Source organism: Triturus cristatus, chromosome 12, assembly GCF_964204655.1.
Source record: "Triturus cristatus chromosome 12, aTriCri1.1, whole genome shotgun sequence".
NCBI classification, from domain to species: Eukaryota; Metazoa; Chordata; class Amphibia; order Caudata; family Salamandridae; genus Triturus; species Triturus cristatus.
This window is the reverse complement of record NC_140595.1, coordinates 689215896-689239571: the sequence shown is the minus strand read 5'-3', so window position 1 is coordinate 689239571 and position 23676 is coordinate 689215896. Positions and strand designations below refer to the sequence as shown.

General features: G+C 43.1%; 1 protein-coding gene across 1 annotated transcript in view; it reads right to left on the bottom strand.

Annotated features, from left to right (window-relative positions):
• The window catches only part of LOC146780101 (copine-7-like), a 657204-nt gene that overhangs the window by 216564 nt on the left and 416964 nt on the right, over positions 1-23676 (bottom strand). The window contains exon 5 of the mRNA XM_085636916.1: positions 22819-22893. Within this exon, the coding sequence (XP_085493042.1) occupies positions 22819-22893 (75 nt within the window). The remainder of the gene's footprint in view (positions 1-22818; positions 22894-23676) is intronic.

Here is a 23676-nt window from a genome sequence, read left to right as displayed (position 1 = left end):
GTAACTTTGTTTCATATCGACCCCTCAGTCTGCCCAGTGGCACTCCACCACCCTTTCATCTCTGTCCAGTAGGAGTCATTGAAAAAGTCTCTGGACCAACCCCATGGGTATCCCCCATGGTAGCCGCCAAGAAACCCAAGCAACCAGGCTGCGTCTGGATCTGCATGGACATTCACCTACCCAACCAGCAATTAAAAGAGAACAGCATAAATATCCCCCACTTTTGATGACCTTATAGCTGAGATCAATGGCTCGACCTGGTTCTCCAAACTATATCTGAACTCAGGCTACCATCAACCAGAGGTCCACAAGGATAGCAGATATATTTCAACATTCTCCACACATTTTGGCCTCCTCCGAACCGCCAGCTCAACTTCGGAATATCTTCGGCTGCAAAAGTCTTCCAAAATGCTATCCGAGAAATTCTGACAGGCCTTGAAGGTGTCATCAGCGTCATTCATGTGCCCACCCTTGAAAGCCATTGGCGGCACCTGCATGCCGCCCTCTCAAGGATTGAGGCTGCCGGCCTCACCCTCAACCATGCAAAATGTCAGTTTTTTCAAGAAGAAAGGAGGTTTTGGGCTATATCTTTTCCAAGGACGGTGTCAAGGTTTACCCATCCCAATGCTTCGACATAAGGGATGTGGCCAGACCATCACCTGCAGCAGAAGTGCAGAGTTTTCTGGGCCTCATAACCTACCATGGAAGATCTATCCCCAACTTAGCGACACTAGAGGACCCGTTAAAATGCCTCACCAAAGCATCAACACCATGGGCCCAACAGAAGAAGACGCCTTACAAGCAATAAAGAAAGCACTCCTCCAAGACACCGTAATGGCATACTTTGAGCCCATCAAAGAGTCTGAGCAAGTGGTCTATGCAGCCCCATTGGTCTGGGAGTCGTACTCCTGCAGCATGCCGGAGACAACTGCTGCCCCCTGTCGCATATGACAGCAGAGTTCTTCCAGAGATCGAAAAACGATATGCATTGCACACATCAAAAAAGAAGACTTCACCATCAAGTGAGGCTGTCATCTGTTCCACTTCTACTTGTACAGCACCCCTTCAGGTTCGTCATGGACCACAAACCACTGCTGTGTCTGTTTCCTGGGACTGCCACACACCAGCTGTCCCGGATCGAGGAATGGGCCCTGCAGGTTCAGAAGTATCAGCTCACCATGAGATACAAGCCAGGCTGCGGCATCCCGGTTGATTACCTTTCCAGATATCCACAGCAAGCGACAAGCAGTCCATTCACTCTTTCCCTTGAGGCAGACAGTGTGCTCACTCAATGGCAGAACTCACCTGCCCCAACACTGTCTCCCTTCAGGTAATCGCTGATTCCACCACACTGGACTCAGCACTCTAAAATGCACTGGAGGCGGGTGCCTCTTGGAAGTGGAGGGACTTCTTCCGGGACCTGGGGAGGGATGACAACTTCACCCAACAGGACCTGAGCACACTCAAATGTCAACCATGAACTCAGCACCACACCATCAGGGGTCCTCCTGTGTAGTCACCGGATCGTCATCCCTAAAGAACTGCATGTGACAATCTTCACCCTGACACACACAAGCCACCAAGGCTCCACGAAAACCAAAGGCATGGCTGGGGCAGAAGGTGTGGTTCCCCGCCTTGGATGCTGAAGTCACTGATATGGTTGCACAATGTCACTGGTGCCAAGCCAGCAGGCTACCAGACAAACCTCATCCAATTGCGACTGATGGCCCGAGGGAAGGGCCATGGTGTGACATCATCATGGACTTTGGAAGTTTACCTGAAGGGCAGCACATGCTGGTCATTTCAGATGATTTTTCCAAGTTCCCTTTTGTTGAGATAATACCAGGAAATGCCTTGACAAAGTCTTCACAACATTTGGGGTCCCCCACACTCTCAAAAGCGACAATGGACCCCCGTTGCAGAGTCTATATTTCAAGAAATATCTACAACTCCTGACCATTGAGCATAGGAAGAAAACACCTTGGTGGCCCCAAGCCAAAACTAGGGCCCTTTTGGGGAGTCCCAATCTCTAGACATCAGTTCGCAGAGCGGGGAGGATGGGTGGTGTGGTAAGTAATCTACAACTAGAATACGTCTCTACCAGATACATCATTACCGAAGGTAAGTACCTTATTCATTTGATAGAGACTCTAGTTATAGATTCCTTACCTTTCGAATAAATATCCCAGCAATACCATCCCCAGAGTAGGGTCTGCCAACCAAGATCATACCAAAAAGTCCTGGAGGACCGAACGGGCAAAGTATCCATCCAACCGGACTTGGCTGTCTATGTAGTAGTGTCTGGTAAACGCATGCAAGGACACCTACATAGCTACCTGAGAGATGTCAAGGACTGGAACTCCACGTGTTTATGTTGCTGTCGCCATTGCTCCGGTGGAATGGGCACGCAAACCCACAGGAGGGTCCTTCTTCGCTAAAGCAGAGCAAATCTTAATGCAAAGGACAACTTATCAGGAGATGTTCTGTTTCTGAACAGCCCAACCTTTCTTGTCACCCACATAGACAATGAAGAGTTGATCATCCACAAGAAGTCTTTTGTGTGATCAAGATAAAAAGACAATGCATGTTTTGGATCCAGACAGTGGAGTCTCTCCTCCTCCTTGGAGGGATGTGGGGGTGGATAAAAGGTGGGCAATGTGATAGAGCGTCCCACATGAAAAGGCGTAACGTCCTTAGGAATAAATGAAAGCTTGGTCTGAAGTACCACTTTATCCAGATAGACAGATAGAAAAGGGGACTTAGAAGGTAAAGCCTGCAGCTCACTCTTTCTGCGATCGGAGGTGATGGCAATAAGAAAGGCAGTTTTGAGAGTCAGCAACCTGAGGGGACAGTTATGAAGAGGCTCGAAGGGAGCACACATAAGAAAAGTAAGAACCAGATTTAAGTGCCATTGGGGCATTTGAAAAGGAGATGGAGGGAATATATGAGTACGGCCCTTAAATAATCTGTTAACGGTGGGAAACGTGAATAAAGAAGGCTGATATGGCAGCCGAAGAAAAGTAGAGATGGTTGCAAGATATCCCTTAAGAGTGCCCAAGGCAGATCCCTGCTGGGCCAATGAAAGTATATACAAGAGAACCTCTGAAAGAGGAGCAGAAAGGGGATCAAAAGCCTTTGCTATGCACCATGCCACAAATTTGTTCAATCTACAGGCGTGTACTGTTTTAGTGGAGGGACGCCTGACATGATAACATCACAGACTTTGGGCAGGAGGTCGAAAGCTGTCAACTACCACCGCTCAATCTCCATGCAAGAAGGTGGAGACTGGACAGATTTGGGTGAAGAACCCTCCCCTGTTGCTGTGACAAGATCCTCCAGAAGGGGCAGTCTGATTGGAGGATCGATGGCCATGCTCAGACGGTCATGGTACCAGACTCTGTGGGCCCGATCCAGAGCTACAAGCATGACTTGAGCTTGGTCGTACTTGATCTTCTTGAGCACTCTATGCACAAGTGGTACAGGCGGAAAGGGGTACAAGAAGCCAAAGCTCCACTCACGATGAAAAGCCTAGATGAGCGAGCGCCACCTTGGAAACTCCAATGTGTGAAAATGCTGACACTGCACGTTTTCCTCTGAGGCGAACAGATCTAACCAAGACTTGAGATGCCATTTGTGATCGACAGCTGAGTTTGTCCAACCTGGCATTCAAGGAGCCCACAAGGTGTTAAACCACCAGGGTTATGTCCTGATAATTCAGCCATGTCCAGATGCAGAGACCCTCTTGACACAGGGTCCACGACCCCACCCCACCCTGTTTGTTGCAGTACGACATGGTGGTTTTGTTGACGGTGAACACCCACACCACTTTCTTCCTGAGAGAGGGAAGAAATGCTTTTAGTGCCAGTCTGATCGCCCAGAGCTCCAAAAGGTAGATATGGAAACCATACTCTTCCGGAGACCTGGCACCAACGATTTCCACCTCTGCCATGTGGCCACCCCATCCCAGAAGTGAAGCATCTGTCACCACTGTTAGATCTGGCAGGGGAAGGGAGAGGGATCTGCCTCTGACCTAATATTGGTTTGTTAACCACTATTGCAGTTGGTGCGCAGTTCCCTCCCAGATCTGGACGTAGTCAGAAAGATTCCCCTGATGCTGCACCTACTGGAACTTCAGGTCCCACTGCAAAGCCCACATATGCCATCAGGTATGTTCCACCAGCAGAATACAGGAGGTCATGAGGCCCAGTAGCCTCAGAGTCATTCTCACTGAAATCCTGGATAGTCTGAAACATTGGTATCATAGCCCGAATGTCCTGGACTAGCTGCTCGGGAGATGAGGCCAGAAACTGCACTGTGTTTAGAACCGACCCGATGAAAGGGAGCATCTGAGAGGGAGTCAAGTGTGACTTTGGCATGTTGATAGTGAACCCCAGCGAATGCAGGTGGTCCGCCGTAGTCTGGGCGACAACAGCCTGGGGCGAGTCCGCCTTCAACAGTCAGTTGTCAAGATAGGGGAAGACTGGAACCCCTGATTTGGGCACAGAGCTGTGATCACCGCCATCACCTTTGTGAACACATGAGGAGCACTGGTAAGGCCAAAGAGAAGCACAGTGAACTGAAAGTGCTTGTGGTCCATCGGGAACTGAAGGTAATGTCCTTTGGCCGGCAGAACGAGGATATGAAATAAGCGTCCTCCAAGTCCAACACCACCAACCAGTCTCATGGGTCGAGTGCAGATAGAACTTGCTAAATGGTGCTAAAATACTTGCGCTCTCTCCTTTAAACATGGTAAAATGGACTTAAACCCAATTGGCACATTTAACTTTACTTGTAAATACCTAGTTGACTAGTACTCCATGTACCCAGGGCCTGTACACTAAATGCTACTAATGGGCCTGCAGCTCTCATTGTGCCACCGACTAAAGTAGCCTTTTTAAACATGTCTCAGGCCTGCCACTGCTGCCTGTGGAACTGTTTTAAACTGCCATTTTGACAAGGCAAAATAACCCTAAACCTTCCTTTTTTAATGCATGTAAGTTGCCCCGAAGGTAGGCCCTAAGCAGCTCATACGGCAGGATGCAACGTATTTATAAAGTTGAACATGTTTAGGACTACTTCTCCCGCAGGATAACATTGGGCTATCTTATTACATTTAATAAATGCTAACCTTTGTCTTGCAACAAGTAGAAATGTCATTTTTGGTCTCTAATGAATTGTAATTTAAAATCCTCTTTAATGGTAAAGTTGGGTTTTAAGCCACAATTCTGAAATTGGCAGTTTTAGTAAGTTTACATTTTCTTATACTATTTGGTGCTTGCGGCCTGTGTCCTGGGTCACATGATTAGGTGTAGTTGGCGGTTGGTCTTTGTGTATTTCTACCAGACAGTAAAACAAAGAGGGACTAGGTATAGGCAGGATGGGCCATCTGGCCAGGGTGGGAGGAGCGGAGCTGCTCTACCCACATACATTTCAAAGGATCTGCCTCAGCACACTAATAAAAAACTTGAAAACATGATCTTGTCATCTCAGGCCTACCTCTTGCAATCAAGGCAGGGGAAGGAGGAAATACCAGAACCAGACAGCAGAAAGAACTAGATGTTTCTCCCACTTCAAACTCCGGCACGATATAAATATTGGGACTTCAGACCAACAGTTCAGCACACTCCTGGACCAGGAGACATTACAGAAGGAGGACCGTCCTGCTGCCAGAGATCTGTCCTGCTGCTTGAGGCCTGCCCTCGATTTTCAGAAGGAAAACTGGATCTGCTCTCTTCAGTCCAGGCTGAATGATTCCAAGGGTCAGTTGGCCGACCTTTTGTTCTGAGCTACAGGGACACGGCAAGCTCAAGAGGCCTCCATGCAGCTGCTCAGCTGACCTTCTGCACTGGACCCGTCTGGACCTTCCTGAACTCTGCTGAACTTTTCTGGAATGAGTCCTTGATCTACAAGATGTGCCTCCTAAGGCCCTGGACCCTTGGTAGGCATCAGGGAGAAATCCAGCATGTTGTAATGCGAAGCCTGTAAAGTCTTGCTGAACAGCTGAAAGTTTCATCGGAACTGATGCTGAGTAACGCGAAGTTCCGCAAAGCCTCACCGCACAGCTGAAAGCTTCATTGTAACTGATGCTGAAAGACACAAAGCCCCAAAAAGCCTTTCTACACATCTTCATCAAAACTGACGCAGCGCAAAGCCCCAAAAAGCATTGCCGCACAGGTTCATGGAAACCGATGCCAGATGATACAAAGCCTCTCAAAGCAACTCAGTGCAGACCTTGCACCAAGAACATAAAGTACAGCTCTCAGAGACCAAACTGGGCCCTTTGCTCAGTCTGCATTCCATCACAATCGACCTGAACTTGTGACTTTGTTCTGGTCCAACACAAATAAATACCCTCAGTAGGCACTTTGCACCTTTTGGCCCTACTTTTATCTAAACCTTTAAAGTTCAATATCTCCAGTTTTAAATTTTGGATTTTTGTAATTTTTGTCTGAAATAATTTATTAAATCATAATCTATTATCTAAATTGGTTTGTGTTTTTTTTTGTGCTGTGTTTTCACTTGAACACTGTTTGTGTGCTTCTTAAATACTTTACACATTGCCTCGAAGTTAAGCCTGACTAATTTTGAGCCAAGCGACCAGAGGGTTAAGCATAGGTCAAATTAGTGACTTTTGTGATTCACTCTGACAAGGATAGTGACTAGAGAAAAAAGAACATTAGGAGAAAATGGAAAAGAAGAAATGGGATGGGAGAAGAAATGAGAAATGAAAGGAAGAACAAAATTAATGAAGGAATCGGAGGGGAGAGGCAGTAAGGAGATATAGAGAAGAGAGAGAATAAGACAGCAGGGTGATTTAATGTAGAGAGAGAAAGAGAGGGTAGAATGGAAAGGACAGATGGAGAAAGACAAGGAGAAAAAAAGACCTGCTACGCAGGTGAGAAAGAGGGAAGAAGGAAGAAGAAAAGTAAGAGGAGACAAATTGGGAGAAATTGAGGGGAGGAAAATGGAGGAGAAAAGGAGAGGGTGAAAAATAGCTGGGAAGGGAAAGAGTGAGATATGGGGTAGAGAGTAAGGATTTGAGGAAAGATGACACAAACATGCAAAAGTCAATATGAAAGCGAAAGAAAGGGACAAAAATAATGGTGGAGGTGAAAACAGGAAGAAAGGGGTGATGATTTAGAGAGAGCCCTAGAAGAACAAAGAGAAGATATAAAAATGAAAGAGTTAGAATTGCAGCAATATTAAATGGAGGTTCGGGCGATAGGATATGGCATAGATAGAAGAGGAGTGAAGATGAGGGAGAACTGGGAAGCTGGGAAGGTAAAGGGTAGAACGAGAGGGGAGTGTATGAAAATGCTAAGAAGATAAGAAATGAGAGGGGGTGCGCAAAGAGAGACTGGAAAGTTTTAGGGAAGTGAGGGACTGAAATGGAAACGTGATGAGATGAGAGCAGCCTGGAGATAGGAAGGAAAGACAGGTAGAACAGGAAATTCAGAGACCCGTAAGCAGCAGCGTAGCTATCATGAGAGCAGTACGCGCAGTGGTACTCTGACTATTCCTCAATTATGGCTGCTTAAAACCAACCTGTGAGGGAAGTGGCTCCTTTCGCTTCCATACATTGGGACCCTTACCATCTTTGGTACTCCATTGAGAAAAATAAAGGTTTTGTGCCTGAATGTGCTTATCTTTGTCCAAGACCTGGAACATTTGGCATGGATCGACACTGATGGCAGAAGATCTGAGACATTCATTAATATTAAAAGTGTGCCATTATTTTAATTATGAGGAGTGTTATAGCCACAGTGTAGTGTCAAGAGTAGATCTAGGTGAAATTTAAATTATACCGGCATGATTCACATAATTTTTTTAATTTTGCATTACACTTATGTGAAATTCCTGAAATTATGCCATTTTGACACAACAGAACAGCAGAAATCGATTGGTTGGTGTTCATCGTGCTTTTGTGTAAATGCATACTTCATGTCATAAATTTACAACAGGATGTATTCCACGCTAAAATATAGTGCCAAATTACAAATTTACATTTTTGCATAATATTGCTGAACTTTCACGTCATCACAAGAATTTCGCACATCCCTACTCAAAATATGTTGTATTCTAAATTTGCCTATGTTATAGCCAGTTTTTATCAAATTTCAGCTTTTTCCACAAGTACGTCTTCTATTGGACATCTTTTACTAATAGATGCCTTAAAACAATCCCTCATGTGCACATGTTTTTAGAACCTAAATTACCCTGAACAAATCTCTTTTGAGAGTCAAATCAAAAGCCAACTTCAGGATTCTTCAAAGATAGGCTGTGACATGTCCATTAGAATTCGGTCTGGATATTTTCTTTAGGATGACCATAGAATCATCAAACAGATGGCTCACTGTAACAGTAGTCGAGATTTGTGCAATGAAGATTTGTGTGGTGCACAGAAAAAGCAAGTATGCCCTTACTTTGATGCCATGCCAAAAAGAAAGTATATCGACAGAAGCTCAGAACATCATACATTAATTTGCCTAAAGTCATGCATTACATGACCAAATATATAGTAGATCTGTCTCGTACATGTCACTTAGATGTGCAATCCATTGGGGAAAAAGTAGTGTTTCAACCCCCAGCTAATACAAAGATATATTTACAGGGTGCAAGTTTTATTGCTATATCCTTGAGCATTCCTGGATCATTCATACTGGATTGGTTAATTTCCCCCTCTAGGATTTCATAGCATATCAATTACCCATCTGTGCTTGAAAATAAGCAATGTATCTGTTTATAACTCTTCCCAAGCCGTTTAAAGCACTGATGGCTTACCATAACCCAAATGTTGCTTGACTGGGAAGATAGACTAGAAACAATGGCTCAATTTGGTTTTAAATGAGAATAATAGATGTGTATTTAATGTTTATCTCTACATTGGATATATCTAACCTTTAGATACTGTTCAGACTTGCCTTCCAGGCTGTATGCAAAACTTGAGGAGGACCTTACAGCATTTAATATGTTTATTTTCTTTATTTTTCTCATATTAATCTCTCACACACCTGTACATCCTCCGCCACCCCCGCCCTTTCACAATCACGTCCAAGGAACTCAGAATGTGCAAGTTCCTCCATTAAACTCAGCTCCACTGGGGAGAGTAACAGTGAATATTGGAATGAAAATATAAACTCAGGAGATGAGGAGAAGGTGTGAATTCCTCATTTGTTATCATTCATTGGTTCGGGCTTTGCTCGTGAGGTCACAATGTTTCGCCTCCCTCTTAGCAAAGGCTGATTTTGGTGGGTTACTACTAATGGATTTTAATTGGACAGGATGCTGGTGATAGGATGTTATTGAAGTAACGATTGGAAAGGTAGAGGTGGCTCAAAATATGGTCATTAACTGTTATGAGTGTCTTTCAAGCTTGTTGGAAAAGCTTTGCTTCAGTAGATAATTATGGGAAATATACCAAGATCTTTGGCATCAATTTGTCTTTTGTCTGATGGCATGGCTGTGTTGTCAATGCATTCTTTGCTTATCACTTTCAAGATCAATGCCCTCTTCCGCCTTTAAAACGCACTCTGCCGATAGATTGGCCACTCAATCTTTCAGTTTAGAAATAATCTCACTGGTTTTGGAGGACCAGGGTTCTGAGAGTGCCAAGAACTCTGAGGGCACAGGCTCCCAGATACCTTCTGGATGAAACTTGGAGGTCTTTATTGAAAGACCTGTTGGTGCTGCCAAGGTTCATAAGATAGCTCTCAAGAGCAATATGGAGGGGGCTAGAGCAGGGAATTTGCTTCCTTTAAAATGTAGCCACAGCTGTTTTAGAACAGATTTAAGCATACCTTTTCTGAGAAGTTGTCAGTCAGTGATGCTGTCAAAGCACCTACATACCTGATTGGCCTGGTCCTGTATGAATGGTATGGAGTGGACTGAATTGATTTTCCGGATGCAGAAGTATTTGTTGCTGTTTCAACATCCTTTTTTCACTGCTTTTCAACTGTGCCTCTTTTTTCTCAAACATCTCTTTAAAATCAAACCTTCGGCACTCCCTTTTCACCATGGAGCAAGGCAAAGATGAAACCTTCCCATCTTGGGGTTATGTCATGTAGTTTGTTTCTGAGGTCTGTTGTCAAACCCAATAGCGTACCTGCAACAGTATTGGTGTTTTTTATACAGGTACAGAACGCTTACAGGGTGTCCATTAAAACTTCCAAAGTTAATTTGGCCATTCCTGGACTTAATGACAGGGCCTAGCATTGCTCCTTTTATTTTTTTGGTGGATTCCATTTTGATAGTCAAAGTCAACCTGATGAAGGAAGTCATCAGCAGGCGGGCATCATTCATTTTCACTATGGGTACATAGCTCATAATTTCGGTTTCCTCCATTGACTGTCATATTTTGACATGGGGAATCCACCCAAATTTCAGAGCCTTGTTCTAACAAGCTAATATAATTATATTTCCATAAGAAAAGAATCTTTGCACCATGTTGGAAGATGAAACAACCACTCACTTTTATAGACTCTACCAACAGACCCCGGTAAACTTCCCTAGAGCACACCTGCTGCTCACACCCAAAACATTATCACCAACTTCACCTTGGAACTGCCTCTAAATCATGTTCCATATTCCACCATTGTCCAGTTTCCAAATCAACCACATTAGCTCTACAATCTATCATCAGACTTCCTGTCCAAGTTTCAAAAAACCCTTCTTCACATTACTTGACATATTCACTCTGACAACATGCCTAAATGTGGATGCCCTTACATACCAAATTGTCATCCCTGCCTTTACTCATCTCATGACCTTCTTCTGACTTCACTAAATCTTTCCACCGTCACCCCTATTCTCTCTCCTTAATTTACCCACGCAGATTAGTCACAGCTACCTGTAACACATTTTAAAAGAGATTCTTATGGAGTTGTGTGAAATGATGTGATATGACCTAAGAATGGATCACATGGCATCTGTAAGGCCATTAAAAGTGACACTTCTGCAGCCTGATTCTGGGGCGGATGGAAGACACGCCAGGTTAGCTGTCTTTTCTGTTCTTTCCTGTACCTCTTACCATCCATGCTCAGCTTCCATTTTCTTGTCAGAGTTTTGCTTTTCTGTTGCCTGTTTAATCTGCTCGCTGAACTTGATATGTCACCTCTGCCGAGGTCGAAAATCCAGTTTAATTATTGCTTATCGCTGAGATATCAAAAACTTTGTTAGTCCATTGATTGGTGTGACGTGCCATCCTAAAAAGTTGTAATTCAAACTTTCACGGGTATATTTTTTTTTACATAGCTGCAAAGGTTTGAGATTGCTTATGTCTGACATTTCCATAATTTCAGTGTAATTATGAGTGACATTCAACGGCGACGAGTGACATTTTCTCGAGATCAAAATCAAGCAATTAAGACGAGGGCAACATATAAATATCCGAAGTTACACCCATTTGAGCAACGAGAAACTCTATAAAGATCTTAAAATTGCTGCAAAGCATCAGTGAACTAAAGACACTGCAGGATGGATGAGTGTGCGTGCCAGTCTTGCAACACTTCTCGCATCAGTGCCCCTTTTCTTTTCACACACTTTTATTAGTAATGTAACTGGTAGCGCCCCCTCTCGGTCCTTCATGAAATCATACGCATAATCATACACATGCTGTGTTCAGGGCCGGACTGGCCGTACCAGCACCGGGCAATTCCCCGGTGCGCCGCAAGGGTGGGGGCTGTTTTTGGGCCCCCTGGGGGCCGCTTTTGTTACAGGGCTGATTTTGCAGCATAGCTGCAAAATCAGCCCTGTAACAAAATCGTCCGAAAACCGGGCCTGGCAAAGAGCTCGGCCGCACCCCCAACGGAGGGGGGGGGGAGGGAGGGGGGCAGCCGAGCACTTTTGCCAGGGCCGATTTTGGATCCCAGTCTGACCCTGGCTGTGTTAGACATCATGACAAATGAACCAACTACGTGCGTGCGCCAAATAAAGTAGTGTGACAATAGACTTTTATCGAAAACAAGTGAAGTGCCCTCGTGTATCTATATCCTAACAAGCATTGGTAATGCATTGGTTTCGCTTATGTGATTAATAATAAGCTGTTTTTTGTTGTAAGTTGTAGTTTAGTGAGCAGTTGTGCAATATGTTACTGAAACCTTAACGCTTTCCAGGCCACTGCATTTTTTATTTTCTTTAGCAATGTCAGTATGTTGCGATCTGTGTTCCTCCTTTTCACACTTTTACGCAGATTCACAATTACAATTGCAGTTATCATGTTGACTCATAGGCGCGCACAATATATTGCCTTTCTCCATAAAAAAGTCATAAGACTTTAACGGAGTGTCATTGACTTACATTGCACAACTGCTCACTAACCTACAACTTACAACAACAAAAAAGCGTATTATTAATCACATAGGTGAAATCGATGCATTGCTAATGCTTGTTATATTCCTACAGTCAGTACACAATTTAGCACGTGTCCGTAGACCTAGGACTATAACACTGGCATCAAATGTAACGTACACTTGCCTGGAGGATAGTCAAGGAGCGAGAGTGTTTGCATAAAACTCTGGCTCACCCGATTCAAAGTGCACAATTGTTCACCACCTCTTTCATATATTTTAACAATTTCTCCAAGGGTTCATTAATTGAGGAGAAACTTTTGACAAACTTGGAATACAACTCACACTCCCCATAAAAGGCAATTGCTGTTCCTTATCTTTTGGTGTGGCCACTTCTTTTGAAACCATGCTTTGATCCTTGACTTGATAGCATCCTCAATTACAATACATCCCATCTACTCGATTTCAAGTTTGATATTATACTATCTGCTTTTTCATCTCCAAACCTCTCATTTCTCACACACATGAACCTACATCAAGTTTCCTGTCCTGCTGCACGGGGCTCACTGTGCACAACCTGTCTCTGTGGCAATGCTTAATTTGTAAAAATATAAGTGCTAGTGCCTTTGTCAGGAGGTCTCCGCAGCTCGCACCACCCATTGCCCGAGCAAGCACTCAAAATGACCATACCAACACAATTACTAACTAAAACACTCCTACAAGTGTGACAATCCATACCATTCCAGGCCACTAAAGCTATAAGAATAGCATGGGGGGGGAGGTAAAAGTCATTTTTAATGTATATTTAATCAGTAAACAACTGTTGGTGTGCTCATCTCTAAATCACACAAACAGCTGCACTATATGGCTGCCTGTCGTAAGTACAGGTGTTGACAACTAAATGTCGGTGCTGAGCACCGGAAACCACTGGCTCAAATTAAGCACTGCAAGACTGTGCTCAGAGGGCACAGTGTGTGGCATTCAGTCACGCCCTGTATCCAGGCCCCTCAGCCCCAGGGCTCTCTACACATGATTGCCTCAATTTCTAATGACTGGGACGATGAGGACGAAGGTGAAGGGGTAATGACATTTTCTCAGAAGTAGGCCTCTTTTCCCTTCTGAGGGATAGTTTGTGATGTGATGATAAATACCAATAAAAACACCTTGGTTAGGAATAACATTCAACCTAGTGGCTGAGAGAAACATTAACCATACCTGTGAAGTCGGAAAACTGTCCCCTCTGTGGAGGCAAAAAAAGTTTCTCAACTTCGCCAGAGACTTCACTCAGTTGAAGTTAATAAAGATTGTGGCCTGCCTAAGCAGGCGAGGCCTCTGGCTGCAAGGACATACTTCTAGCAATGGTGTTTTACTCACTGCTTCACAAGGGCCTCCTTAGGCATTTTGCAGCATTAGGTAAAATATGAAACAGCACTGCCTCGCGGCCACACCTTGCCGGTCCCACACTTTCAGTTCAGAAAGACGCGTGCTCAGATGCTAGGAGTCTGGACCATGCCACCCACAGCCCTGAGCACAAGGACTTTAGGATTTAGGAGAGCCACATCAGCAGGTAGGTACAAATCCGTTTTATTCAAGCGAGAGCCGACGCCCACTGTGGCAGGTGGAATCTATATAAAAGAGTGCTGATGTCACACACTGGTAATAGACTCTGTGCCTCTGAAGAAATGCTTTGTTAGCATGAAACGCGTCAGGCAGCTTTAAATCATGGCGATTGTTCACCCACTTTGCTGCAGCTTCTTGAATAAAACGGATTTGTACCTACCTGCTGGTGTGGCTCTCCTAAATGGGAAAACTTTTGTGTTTGGATTTGAAACGGCTGGTCCCGGTCGTGGGAGAAGCCCTGCCGCATTGTATGCGGTTCGCGCTGCAGTCACCCGACTGGCGGGGCTTATGGCAGTGAGGTCGTTTTCCTGAAGTAGTATGGTGCATCACAGTATGAGTAGAACTGTCTCCAAACCCACTGTGGTTTTATTTGTCCTGATGGTTACCGTGTGTGAATGACTCACTGGAGCAACACAAATTGCACTACAAGGACCATCGGGCTCAGCGAGAGCCGACGCCCACCGTGGCAGGTGGAATCTATATAAAAGAGTACTGATGTCACACACTGGTAATGAACTCTGTGCCTCTGAAGAAATGCTTTGTTAGCATGAAACGCGTCAGGCAGCTTTAAATCATGGCGATTGTTCACCCACTTTGCTGCAGCTTCTTGAATAAAACGGATTTGTACCTACCTGCTGATGTGGCTCTCCTAAATGGGAAAACTTTTGTGTTTCGATATATATATATATATGTATGTATATATATCTGCCTGCTTCTTCGTACACAAAGTACAAGCACTTGCGGGAGCTTATTAAACCCAAATTTATTGGGAAAACACACAAACAAGACGCATTTCGACGACTGCCTTCTTCTATATGCATACACTCATACTGTGCAACGCGCCAACTACTCACTGGAGATGGATAACAAGCACCACAGAGACCAGCAGGCAGTGTGCCTGCCACGCCCACTGGGGCGGACCTTCTGAGTGAATCCAGGTGCTTTCGAGTTGGGCGTAAGTAAAAGAGACTCAGCCTGTGACAAAGTGCTTAGAGGTAGTACGAAACGCATCGGCCTTTTCATAATGGTGAGGAGCCCCGACAACCTGGCTGTAGCCTGTGCAAATAAACGCAAAGTTTAAACCTACCTGTGTGTGGATTCCTTGAGGGGACAACTCTCTTTGTTTGGATATATATATATATATATATATATATATATATATATATATATATATATATATATATATTACCTACTGGCGGTCGCCAGTAGGTAGTTCTAGCTAGGACCCTGTTTCCATAGGAAAACCGCAACATTCTATTTTGAATAACTTTGGCGCCGGTCGACGAATCCTCGCCAAATTTTCAAAATAGGTGGGGCGTTGCGCTCCGCTCCTACCCTGAAAGTCTCGGGGGGATTCGTCAAGCGCGGGCTGAGATAAAAGGGGGGTCCCAAAACGCGTTTTTCCCATGCATTTTTCCATAGGACCTTTAGACACAGCTACAGCCCGAACGGCTGAACAGAGTTAAATGAAATTTGGCAGAGAGGTAGTCCTCAGGTCAAGGAAGTGCCTTTTGTAGGTTTGGTGTAAATCTGTTTAGTAGATTTTGAGAAAATAGCCTTTAAATCAATATATATATCTGAGCCAGCTTACGGTGCGCTTACGGTGCGCTTACCGTACGCGTACGGTGACGTGCGCGAGCGCGTTTCTGATTGGCCGTTAGATCTTAGTAAACATTCGAATCGGTCGAAACCAGGAAGCGGCGGCCGCCATTTTCTCTCTCGCACTCTGACAGGGGATTGAAAAACAAAGGGCAAAAACATGTAAAGGGGCTGTTTAGACAGCTCCCAAGCACCTAGCCATGTTGAGGGAGTCCCCAACGATCCCCCAAAGCAAAAAAGGCAATTTTAATTTTTTCAAAAATTTCGCCGATTATGCTTACCATACGCGTACGGTAAAAAATATTAAAAAAAATAAATAAGTATCCACACTCTCCCCACCCCATGTGCAAAAGGTGCCCGAAGGGCAACATTTGCGCATGGCATATAACAGCAAACAAAAACTAATATATTATCTGTCACAACGATGCTCATCATATGTCCTCCATGTGCGCACGGTGCGCGAAGCGCATCGTGCGTTCATGGCCCATCTAGCATAACGTGGGCACGCGGTGCACGGAACGAACTGCGTTAAGTGGGCGCGCACGCCACGAATGGCGTAAAGTAACTTAGCATTTAAAAAAACGTACAAATTCACTGAAAAAAACATAGGTTTCACACACGTTATAGTTAGGAATTAGCATTTAAAAAACCTTGCAAATTCACTGAAAAAACCATAGGTTTCACACATGTTATAGTTAGCTGGACATTTTACTGATAAAAAACCAATGAAATTCCACCTTATAGTTAGTGCAGGCAACTATAACTCACGCAACCGCAATCCTCTGCTGATGACATATGTGTCTTTATGAAAAAAAAATATTTGTAATATATGTATAGCTAAAATTTAATGGAAGAAGACATGGGCAAATAAGTGTCTAAATACAGTATTAGCATCAGCAGAGGATTGCGGTTGCGTGAGTTATAGTTGCCTGCACTAACTATAACGTGGAATTTCATTGGTTTTTTATCAGTAAAATGTCCAGCTAACTATAACATGTGTGAAACCTATGGTTTTTTCAGTGAATATATATATATATATATATCTATATATCTATATATATATATATATATATATATATATATATATATATATATATATTACCTACTGGCGGTCGCCAGTAGGTAGTTATAGTTAGGACCACGTTTCCATAGGAAATCCGCAACATTCTATTTTGAATAACTTTTGCGCCGGTCGACGAATCCTTGCGAATTTTTCAAAATAGGTGGGGCGCTACGCTCCGCTCCTACCCTGAAAGTCTCGGGGGGATTCGTCAAGCGGGGGCTGAGATAAAAGGGGGGTCCCAAAACGCGTTTTTCCCATGCATTTTTCCATAGGACCTTTAGACACAGCTACAGCCCGAACGTCTGAACAGAATTACTTGAAATTTGGCAGAGAGGTAGTCCTCAGGTCAAGGAAGTGCCTTTTGTAGGTTTGGTGTAAATCTGTTCAGTAGATTCTGAGAAAATAGCCTTTAAATCAATATATATATCTGAGCCAGCTTACGGTGCGCTTACGGTGCGCTTACCGTACGCGTACGGTGGCGTGCGCGAGCGCGATTCTGATTGGCCCTTACATCTTAGTAAACATTCGAATCGGTCAAAACCAGGAAGCGGCGGCCGCCATTTTCTCTCCCGCACTCTGAGGGGGGAGCTGATAAACAAATGCCAAAAACATATAAAGGGGCTGTTTAGACAGCGCCCATGCACATAACCATGTTAGTTGAGTCTTCAAAGATCCCCCAAGGCAAAAAACGGTAATTTTTTATTTTTCGAAAATTTTGCCGATTATGCTTACCGTACGCTTACGGTACGCGTACGGTAAAAAAAATTAAAAAAAAAAAATCCACACTCTCTCCACCCCGTGTGCAAATGGTGGCCGAAGGCCACCATTTGTGCATGGCATATAAGAGCACAGCATTTCCCCCAAAAATTTCAACAGATTACCTATCACAAGGAAGCGCATAATATGTCCTCCATGTGCGCACGGTGCGCGAAGCGCATCGTGCGTACATGGCCCATCTAGCGTAACGTGGGCACGCGGTGCGCATAGCGCACCGCGTGCCCACCATGCGTGCACGGCACTAACTGCGTAAAGTGGGCGCGCGGTGCGCGAAGCGCACCGCGTGCTCACTGTGCGCGCACGGTGCGCGATGCGCACCGTGCGCGCACGGAACGAACTGCGTTAAGTGGGCGCGCACGCCACGAATGGCGTAAAGTAACTTAGCATTTAAAAAACCGTACAAATTCACTGAAAAAACCATAGGTTTGACACACGTTATAGTTAGGAATTAGCATTTAAAAAACCTTGCAAATTCACTGAAAAAACCATAGGTTTCACACATGTTATAGTTAGCAGAAATTTTACTGATAAAAAACCAATGAAATTCCCCCGTTATAGTTAGTGCAGGAAACTATAACTCACGCGACCGCAATCTTCTGCTGATGACATATGTGTCTTTATGAAAAAAAAATATTTGAAATATATGTATAGCTAAAAATTTATGGAAGAAGACATGGGCAAATAAGTGTCTAAATACAGTATTAGCATCAGCAGAGGATTGCGGTCGCGTGAGTTATAGTTTCCTGCACTAACTATAACGGGGGAATTTCATTGGTTTTTTATCAGTAAAATTTCCGCTAACTATAACATGTGTGAAACCTATGGTTTTTTCAGTGAATATATATATATATATATATATATATATATATATATATATATATATATATATATTAGCAATGGATTTTCAGCATATTTTCAGCATATCTTTCACAGGAAATATAACATCACTCTTCAAAGCAAGAACAATTACCCTCTTCTCCATTTCAGACTTTGTAGATTAGCAGTGGTTTCACATTGGAAGACAGAGCCACACCAGAATGCCTGCCAGCAGGATACCACCACACCACCTACTGTACATTGACCTACTTTCATAACAAGATGCCTTTATTCCAGCCTTAGAATGATTCCCACCGTGCCCCCCGCAGCAAGGCAGTAATGCTTCTCTGATGGAGTGCACAGGAGCAGAGGAAGTGCTGAGATTTTAGAGGTGTTTGTAATAGTGTTAACTTATAGATTTTGGGGTCGTATGCGAGAAATATTTTGGGGGTGACCTTGTTTGAAACAACTTTGTATTGTAGTACCCATTTTCTGCTAATTCAAGTCCCATGATGCCAACCAATATTGAATTATATGTTAAAGGATGATATAGAGGAATAGAAAGAACTATGAAAGATCAAAATGTACTTTTCCAGGGGCCCCTTGGCAAAGTCAAAATGGGACAAAAAAATGCCGGGCACCAAAATAAAAGGGGCCCTCATTACGAAGAAGAGAGTTGAAAAAGTGGCCCACATTTGCAAACCAGACCAGTTTTGAACTTGTAAAGAGCGCTGTGTGGGTATTATGCAAAGTATGGGAGACCACATGCTTTTGTGTTTGTTGCAGGCAACAGCAAAAAAATCAGCCCATCTGCACATAAAACTGGCCACAAACTGCTAAAAAGCCAGCCCACAGAGTGATCTGTGAGACTAGCCCATTGGGCACTGCCTAATTCCCCTAATGTGCAGTCCGACCCTGCCGTATAGGTGGGAGCCCTGGGATATTATTCACTTTGCCCATGCCTTGAAACGTCTCTGGTTTGCAAATATGGTTGATTAACATAAGATCTAAAGGGTGTTACTTCAATCGATCCTCGGAGTCTGCCCAGCAGATTTCGTATGCCCCCTTTTGGAAGAAAAGATACTCTTGAGTGATGCTGTTGAAGGATGGAATGCAACTCTTCAGCCCTCGGCTCCCTAGCATATATTGAGCTGGTCCACATCAGGTGCAATACATACTTCTGCCCATGGGTCTTTTCTTATACCCTGCATCCTACCCTCAAGGTCTTGTTTTTTTAAAAACATTTCCTATAGAAAAGACAGTAACACTTTTGACGTAGTGTGTGGGCATAGAATATGAGACAAACGAAAAAATTACTTAAAATGTCTCTTGAAACTGGTGATCAGCTCTTACCAAAACCACAGTAGAGGGGGAGATTGCTGAGGCAAGCAGAATGGGCATGTTTTACCAGGATCTGTGCACTGATTGCTTCCAGCCTGCTCGCAGGTGTTTGTTGCTATGTGCAGTAAATGGCAATATCTGTTCAAGTGAAGATCTAGAGAAAACCAATCATAGAAGGGCTGAGGCATTCTCCCTTGAAGATGGCTGGTCTTAAGGTGGCGGCTTGTGGTGCATGGTACACATGAGATGGACTCCATGCCCAACCTGAATCTGTCATCTACATCCTCCAGACCCTCAGACACTGTCAGAGAAGGTATGATCATTTCACTTCTTTGAGAGCCACATCGGTTTGATGCAGTTAAAAAGGTGGCAACTATGAAACAAAACCTGCAGGTGTGAGGGAGGCGAATTCTCGTCTTTCCGAACCTCGGTGCTACAACTCAGTTGAAATGGAGTGAGTTTCAAGCAGTGAGGAACTAATTGCTGAATCATCAGTCTTAAATCCAGCATGCCTGAGGGTTGTGAGGAATGGCAATGAATGCGTGTTTTCGCAGGTGAACATGGTCCCCTCGATCTTGAAGACCATCAAATCTAGTGGTGGGTCAGCAGAGGCAGAAAAATTATAAGTGGTTGGTGGTAAAACTTTCTGGGGCGTGACACCCCCCCCCCCCCCCCAATTTCTCATTGATGCAAGTGCTCACTGAGGTCCTTGGAGGAACTCCCTTTAAGTTAACGTAAAGTGCAGGAGTGTTACATTTTCTTGCATACCTCCTAGGCCCCTTCCCTCATATGTTTCCTTGATATCAATATCAATCCCCGCTTCCCACACCTTCAATTAGCTTTTCCTCTCCTCCACTTCCACATGGGGAGCTGACGTTGTCTTTGGATGTAAAGAACATGTATCAGAAAGGAAAGTTGAACAGAGGTAAATCTTATCTTCCAATGAAGCAGGTAGGATTGATAGAAAAACTCTGTGTAATCTTTGGGGTTGATATTCCTGGGTAAAGAAGATGGCAGTACGGGTTGGAAAATTCTATTGATCTTCCATCAGAAAAAACAATTTCAAGTAAAACCAGAGTAGTCATGTAAGGATGGGTTCTTCAGCATATGTACAAAACCTCAATTGCAAAACCTTCACCACTGTGTTATCTACGTAATGCTTGATATCTGGTAGGGCTTTTGTAGAGTTATTTTTCTATGTGAGGCCCAACCATTTTTTACTGGGTTTCCTAGAAAATATGTGGGCAACCTCCAAATAGTCACAGGTTCCACAAGAGTCAGAAACCTTACTTGAGCCTTTGCCTGGATTGTGTAGACTCACACACAATTCAGATGTTTAATTTTATTTTGCATGACTTGAGCAGAAGGACCAGATTACATCAAAAGGTTTTTAGTTCTCGCCTACCAGACAGCGTAAGCAGCACGTGGGCTTACCGAAAACATACAACATTGTGTACCATTGGTTGGCTTTATTGTTACTCTCATTTGCTTTCTTCTTATTTGATAACTTTTCTTCCTCTTCTTGTGTTTGTTCCTCCTGCTAAGCAAAGTCTCCATTTAACTGTGCACTCCTCTAGTGCTTGTAAGGTCTGAGAATTCAAAAGGCCCCACAGTTGGTAATCAGAAAAACCATCAATGTGAATATCAACTTAAGTTTTTCCATGAGGATTGGCCATTGAAGGTCTTTAGATAACTGTTGCTGGGTGTGCCGGAGTGTTGGAGCATGAAAATGTGTGAGATTTGGTGTTCAGCGGCACAAAGTCTCACGTCCCTTTATACAGCCTTAAATGTTATTAGAATGCGAATGGTGATACACCTATTGACACTGCACATCATATACATGCTGCCTGTCTTAGTGATAACAATATCAATTGTCCACTGTTTCATGAGATTTCTTTGCACCCCTTTTCTCTCACTAAAAACAAAATGTCTGATTCGAATAGCAGGCACCAAGGTGTCATCCAGCTGGCCCTAGAGGTCTTGAAACAAGCCAATGTAATAGAAGCAGAGAAGCAAAAACTATATTGTTTAACACTAGTACAATTCATAATTGGAGCCGGGGTGATATACAGAGAACTGTAATGTTTCCCTATAAGGCCATAGCTTTGGAACATCAGGTAGGTTGGAGGTGCTCTGTGTTCCTTCCACACTAAAATCTGGATGCACCAAGTTGCTGGGAAATCCTACGTATTCCCTGTGAGATAGTAAGTACCATAAGTATCATATAAACTATATGTGCTGGTGCCAGTAGCGGTTGCGCTTATCTCATTATGTTTCACAATTCTAGGTATTTTGCTATATCACGTGTTTTAACAGCACTACAATTAAAAACAATATATTTTAGATTATTAAATACAGCTTTACTTCTGACTCTATTTTTGTCATTGTTTACCAATATTGTTGTAGGATGTCCCAAATTATTACAAATGTATTTGCTCAACATTGAGAAAACATCATTCCTTTTTCAATGATGAACGTGAAACACAGCTCTCTCCACTAAAAAACTATGCGTTTTTCCTACTTCCATAACTGCATTATTGGTATCCTAGCAATAGCAGGCCCTGCCAACACAGGTACAATAATTTTGGACAGCTGGAAGGGGAATATCCAAATATGCTTCTCTACCAATCACTGGATCTCAAATTTCATAAAGACATTGGAAAATTTGACATCAACATTGACCCAGACTCTTACTGATCTTAATATATGTATTATTGTGCTGACATCATTGTAGAACAAATACTTGAAGGAAAATGGTAGATCACACCAAGCTATATATTTATGTACAAAAGCAAATATGCACATAACAAAGTTCCGGATTTGTAAATCATTGGATCATGTTAATAGTTTACTTTGTAATAAATTTTGTTCCCAATTCTCCACTCCAATCGTGCATAATCCTTATTCCTGTGATTACCATTTATAGTATATTGATCATGTAGTATTGTGACTTATATTTCTTAGCAATTCTATAATGATAAATGGCATACATGGGCTCCTCCCATTCTCTAGTTACATAATTAGAAATTTTCCATGTGTGAAGTATTGCGAAGAATTTCTTCCTTAGTATTTTAGGGTTTCTACAAATTGCTCCCAAATAATTATCCGTTTATTATTTGCAAGATCCGCAATCTCCTGGGCTTTATGACTGTTCCTGTATTTTAATTAATGAAATGTAGGTGGAACTATCAGGTTTTCCCACGTGTACAATATATTTTGTATTACATATACATTTAATGCACATTTCCAGCTCAATCCATATTTAATTTGCATGTTTCCATTAACTTTGTACCCTTCAGAGCACCTGGCAAGGAATACCTTATCATCCAGCTTCTTCGCACAGAACGCAAGTTCGACGTAGCCATTATTCCCAGAAATCTCTTCTGCATTCACCTGGGAGAAGAACAAACAAAGAAACGTGGGTTAACAAAGAGCAGGAGTCACAATGAGCATTACATTGCATTAACAGCCTCCAAGCATTTGTGGAAAAAGGCATAGAGGAATTCAATGAATTCACAGCCATTGGTGTTAAAACTATTCACAACTAAGCACCTCTCCACTCAATGCTATTGAAAAGAAAACTCATTCAGCCTCCAGGTGCAGCTGTTCAAGAGGGTTCAACAAGAACACCCAACTCTTCTTTGCTTACTGCCATTTTAGAAATACTTATAAGTTCATTCAATACATCTCTAGACACAGATGTTTAAAAGACTTGCACAAGAACAATGACCCTTTATCTAGCTACTGATATTTGAGTGTGATGCTTATAAACACCCTGGCTGTCTCCAGTGAACTTATTTTAACTACAAAGCCATGATGATTATGAGTTTTGTTATTAGCCGTATTCCTGCCAAAGTATATGCTCACTCCTTTGTGAGAAGCTTCTTTCAAAATGTTGGTTTGATCTGGATAAAATATGTGCATTTCTTTTTTGTGTGGTTCTACACAGATCAGGTATTTTTGCTAAAGGCAAAGTAAGTATATTGGTGCAACCCAAAGTTAAATGTCTATTGACATTCTCAATCTGTAAAGAAAATTGTAAAAAAATTAAATTTTCTTATCATATTTTATTGTGTTGTCTTCCATAAAAATGGAGTATTTCTCTTTTTTTGCCCTTGTACGCAGACCATATATTTTTGTTCATGTTGTGTCACATACAAAGTTTATTTAAACCGT